At 57.8% G+C, this 4,558-nt stretch overlaps 1 protein-coding gene across 1 annotated transcript in view; it reads right to left on the bottom strand.

Moving 5' to 3' along the window:
- Positions 1-1,505: 1,505 nt before the first annotated feature.
- SHROOM1 (shroom family member 1) overlaps positions 1,506-4,558 on the bottom strand; it is a 5,694-nt gene continuing 2,641 nt past the window's right edge. The window contains 8 exon segments of the mRNA XM_014583566.2: positions 1,506-1,870; positions 1,872-2,147; positions 2,269-2,541; positions 2,660-2,810; positions 2,879-3,451; positions 3,635-3,844; positions 4,041-4,096; positions 4,196-4,556. Coding sequence (XP_014439052.1) covers positions 1,814-1,870; positions 1,872-2,147; positions 2,269-2,541; positions 2,660-2,810; positions 2,879-3,451; positions 3,635-3,844; positions 4,041-4,096; positions 4,196-4,556 — 1,957 coding nt within the window. The 3' untranslated portion in view covers positions 1,506-1,813.

The following is a 4,558-nucleotide window of genomic DNA, read 5'->3' as shown; positions in this document are numbered from 1 at the left end:
GAGAAGCACAGGGAAATCTGAGGCCATGTCGGGGTGGGGGGGGGAGCTCAGAACCAAAGCCTCTCTTAACCAGGAGATAGCAGACTCCTCCACCCCCACCCTGCTCTCCCCACACCCAGCTGGATATGGGGGTGCTTTGTCTGAAATACACCATTCCCTTGGGCTTAATGGACGACGTTAACTGTGTTTCTAAGAATATCACATGGGGGGGGGACCAGCAGATGGCATGATGGTTATGTCGCTGGGCTCCCACATAGTGGCCCAGTTTCAAGTCCCAACTGGTGGCTTAAACCTCAAGCCGGGCACCTATGCATGTGTACCTGCGGTGTGGCCATCCTTCCCCTGCCCCGGGGTGATTTCTCACTCTCTGTCTCTCTGGCGAGCACACGTGCCCTGTAACAACAATCTCTCTCAAAAAACATAAATAAGAACCTCACAATGGCAGAAAGCAACGGGAACTGCACAGGGCAAAAGGTAGAAATTAGTAGCTCTGAGCGGAGTCCCCCCCTCAGTGTTCACAGGGGAGAAGCAGAGCCTCAAGTCAGAACCGGCACCGGCCTCAGCGGGCGCCATATGTTTTCTATAAAAAGGCACAGTGTGCGCATTGTTCTGTGCTCAATAGCGCGACTGTTACAACTAATGCTTTCGGTATGAATGCAACCATTTAAAATTCCCAACCAGTTGCATTAGTGACAATGCGAATCAGAAAACAAGGCCAGAAGCAGAGCTTTCTCACTTTGGGGTCACTTGGCTTTAAATACACAGACACATGCCTTTTCATGTGCCCGACTTCCAAAAACACACTGAACATTGGCAGAACAATGTCCTTGGCCCTGGTATTTGCAGTTACAAATACTGGAGCCTTTTCACACGTGTATCTGAGCCCCTGACACTGATTCTATGTATGCAGGGCTGCTGCGCAAATCAGGATAATAAATAAATCGGGAGAGTGTGTCGATTTATACCAGGGCAGCCCCTACCTCTCCACCCCCAGCCCCTGGCCCAAGTCTTTGAAGGAGGGATGAATAAACTCAGTTTTGATATCATAACTGGAAGAGAAAGTTCTTTCCAGGACTGGGAATGAATGTTGCCAACTGTTCAAGCATAGTAGACACTTGTCAAGGGTCTTAGGCAACAAACTCCTCAGTTTGGAAAAACTCCCTAGCCCTTGAGTCTTGGAGGAAGACAGTACCCCAGTTCCCACTGCTTAAGTTAAGGGGTGGCTTAAAAACAGCTAAGGAGACCTGGACTCAGGCGATGGGACCTAGGTCTCTGTGGCAGTGATGTGGTCACTGGGAACAGTGAGGTACCAGTGGCAGTGGAGTTGAGGGCCCAGGATCCCCCTGGTCCCCTGTCTTCAGGCGTGGCTCTCCAGCCTTCCTAGCCATTGCCAGACCTGACTGACGCTCTGCCAAGAACCTCTTCAGCTCTAGTAACCAGGGCTGGTGCCTGATGTGGGTAAATAAGGCCCCTGTCCCTGCTGCACTGCAGGTCACACACACACATATCTTTGGACAATCTTTTATTGAAAAAGTTGGGGCAGGTACTTTGCACCTTAAGTCGAAGTGCTCCCCTGACCTGTCTACTCTCCCTCCAGGCAACCCGGACAGAGCCCCCCTCATCACAATAAGGGGAAATACGCAAATTTCAAAATCTGTTAGTTAATTACCAAGTAACCCACTAGACTTGGGTAAGGCCACATGAGTATATGCGGAGGCCCCAGCCAGGGTCCCTACTCCGTCAAGAGAAAAGCACCAGATAAACCAACCTCATCCCAGTTGTATGGGCCAGGGGCAGGGGCCACCTCCTGAAACTACCTAAGGGGAGAAGGAAGGGGTGGTTTATCCTGAGGACAGGTCCCTGGGTACCGGGGCGCTTCTGGGAGACAGGGGACGATGGCTAAGATGGCTCCTAACAGCGTCCAGTTGGTTCTGAAGCAGCCGGACCCACTCGTCCAGGCTTCGCTGCTGGGCCAGGACCGCGGCCTTGCCCGCCAGCAGCGCACGGTAGGAGCGCAGCTCCGCAGCGGGCAGCGCCCGAACAAGCACTTCGCGCAGGGCCCGTTCGCGCCGGGCCACGTGCTCCTTCAGCTCCTTGGCGTCCTCCTGCTGTCGCTGCAGGAGCCCGAGTCGCTGCTTCAGCGATGCCTGGAGTGTGGGGAGAAGGGGCTGTGAGCAGGGCCAGGACGCCACTGCTCCCGGGGCGATTGCAGCGGGAGACGGCCGACCCCTCACTGCCCTGCACGCCCCTGGCCCGAACACCTTTTACCCGTTCGTCAGCGTCGCCGTCTGAGCTCGCCCGAGCCAGCGCGCGGCGCACGCGGGCCAGGCGACTGCCCAGCAGCAGCAGGAGGCCAAGCACGCGCTCCAGATCTGCCATGAATCGGCTAAACCGCTCCAGCTCCCGGGGTGCGCAGGCCTGGCCCACAGCGGCCTCCAGAGCCGCGCCGCGCCGCGCCCACGCTTGGGCCACTCCCCGCAGCCGCTCCTGCTCCGCGTGCAGGTCCTGCAGCATCTTTTGCAGAAGCTCGGCTAGCTCCACCTGCAGGGAGAGCTCGGTACTGAAGGCTGGGCCCGGCCTCTGGCTTCTCTGCCTGGGCTCTGGGCTCTGGGCTCTGGGCTCTTGGCCCTGCCAGCCTCACCAGCCCCTCCACACTCACTTTTTTGGCCTGGGTGCTGTTGTTTGGTGCAGAGAACACCTGACCATGTGGCTGGTCAGGCTGAGTGGCAGGGTAAACAGGCCTTGTCTCCTGAGAAGCTGGCAGGAGCTGGGTTGAGCTGAAATGATAGGGCCCAGGGACAAAACCACATCTCTCTGGCTTGTCCTACCTGGGACAGCAGGAGCTCTGAATCGCAAGTCCCTGGTGCCCCTCACTCACCTTGGCTCAGAAGTACCAGCAGCCTCCTCTCCAGCCTCCCCACAGGCTGGTCTCATGGCAGCCCAGACCTCAGCTAAAGGAATCAGGCCATCCAGCAGGCCCAGGGATGGCTCTGGACTGGGGTGGGAGGCAAGAGTGTCACTCAAAGAAGGATCCAGTCTGGCCAGCTCCTGAACCAGCTCCTCAAGGCGCTGGCTGGGCCATGTGGACCCCGAAACCAGCTGGCCAGAGCACCAGGACAGGGCAGTGTGATGAGGGGGGTTTGGGACATCACTGTCTGAAGGTCCCAGGGCGTCATCTGGGAGAGGATTGAGGGGGTTGCGCTCTGCAGCTGTGGGAGAGTCCGTGGCCAGCAGTCCAGTGGGGTCAATAGTTGGGACGTCACCATTTGCAATCCCAGTGGGGCTACAGTTTGTGGGCCTGGAGCCACCCACAGAACTGTTCACTCCCTGCCAGCAGTCACCTGCCCCTGCAGTCCTTGGGCACTCATGGGGAAGGTACTCTGGGGAGATTTCAGCCTGGCCAGCCCTTTGGCCCACACCAGTTCCATACTGCTGGTCAGTGGCATGGCCCCTAGAAACAGAAGAGACACAGTCAGAACAAGCTCCATCCACGACCAGACCACCAAGGGCTGCTGACCTCCACATACCCAACTGGGTAGGCCACAGGCTCCCAGGTTCTCTGCCCCCAAACATTCTTGAGATGTGTGTGGAGGGGGGCACGTCTCATTCTGTTTGGAAGCAAAACATAATGTACCTGGATGGGAGCCCCTGGGAGGCAAGGGAGTCTAGAGGTGGTCTCTTCCGGACCAGCAGGTCTTCTTCCAGGAACACTTCATCATCAGGAAGGGAGGGGAGCCGGCCAGATGCAATGCAGGTATCCGAGACTCTCTGTCCCCAGTTGGCAGGGCCGCTCTGGAAGACCTCTGCAGGACACACTGTTGCAGCCTCCATCCGAGTCAAGAACCTGAAGGCAGTGACCCTCCACTGACCACAGTGACCAGAAAAGAAGCTCCCAGTGCCCCGGAGACAGTGGGTGGGCGGGTTACAACAGACAATCAGAAGGTTGGCTGAGGTTGCAAGGTCGCTTTATCCGTTCTTGGGCGAGAGCTATGAAAGCTGCCTCCCCCATCTTGGTCCCCAGAGTGGCCCATGTCTCTCACCTGGAAAGTTTGGTCTGAAACAGTGGTCTGGGAGTTTCTGCTCCGTGAGGAACAGCCTGGAAGGTAAACAGTTAACAAATGTGGCTCAAGATTTCAGTCTTCCAGATGTGCATCTCTGCACCCCCTCCCCAGCCCGCATCCCTTATCTTCCATACCTGCGCAGTGGGCATGGGGCCTCCGGTATCTCCCAAGGCCTCTCCAGAAGCACTCCGACCCCGACTCTCAGGCCTGTGGGCATCACTGAGTTTCGAGGACCCGGAGCTCAGGTCCACTGTGCCTTGGGGCTGGGGCTGGGGCAGCCATCTGACCTGGTGACCTTCGAACTTAGCCAGAGCCGGATGCTGCAACTCCGGCGGTTCAGGCCTGGCCAGGCCAGAGCTCGAGCAGGCCTCGCCCGAGCATTCCTCTATCTGCCCACTGCCCCGACCCACGCGATCCAGCTCCCCCGGCTCAGAGAAACACCACTTCCGCTGCTGCTTGGCGAGACTGCCAGGACCGGCGGTTCCTGGCACCGGGGC

This window comes from Tupaia chinensis, unplaced genomic scaffold, assembly GCF_000334495.1.
Source record: "Tupaia chinensis unplaced genomic scaffold, TupChi_1.0 Scaffold144346_1, whole genome shotgun sequence".
Lineage (NCBI taxonomy): Eukaryota > Metazoa > Chordata > Mammalia > Scandentia > Tupaiidae > Tupaia > Tupaia belangeri.
Note: the sequence above shows the minus strand (reverse complement) of the source record. Positions and strands in the feature narration are given on the sequence as shown.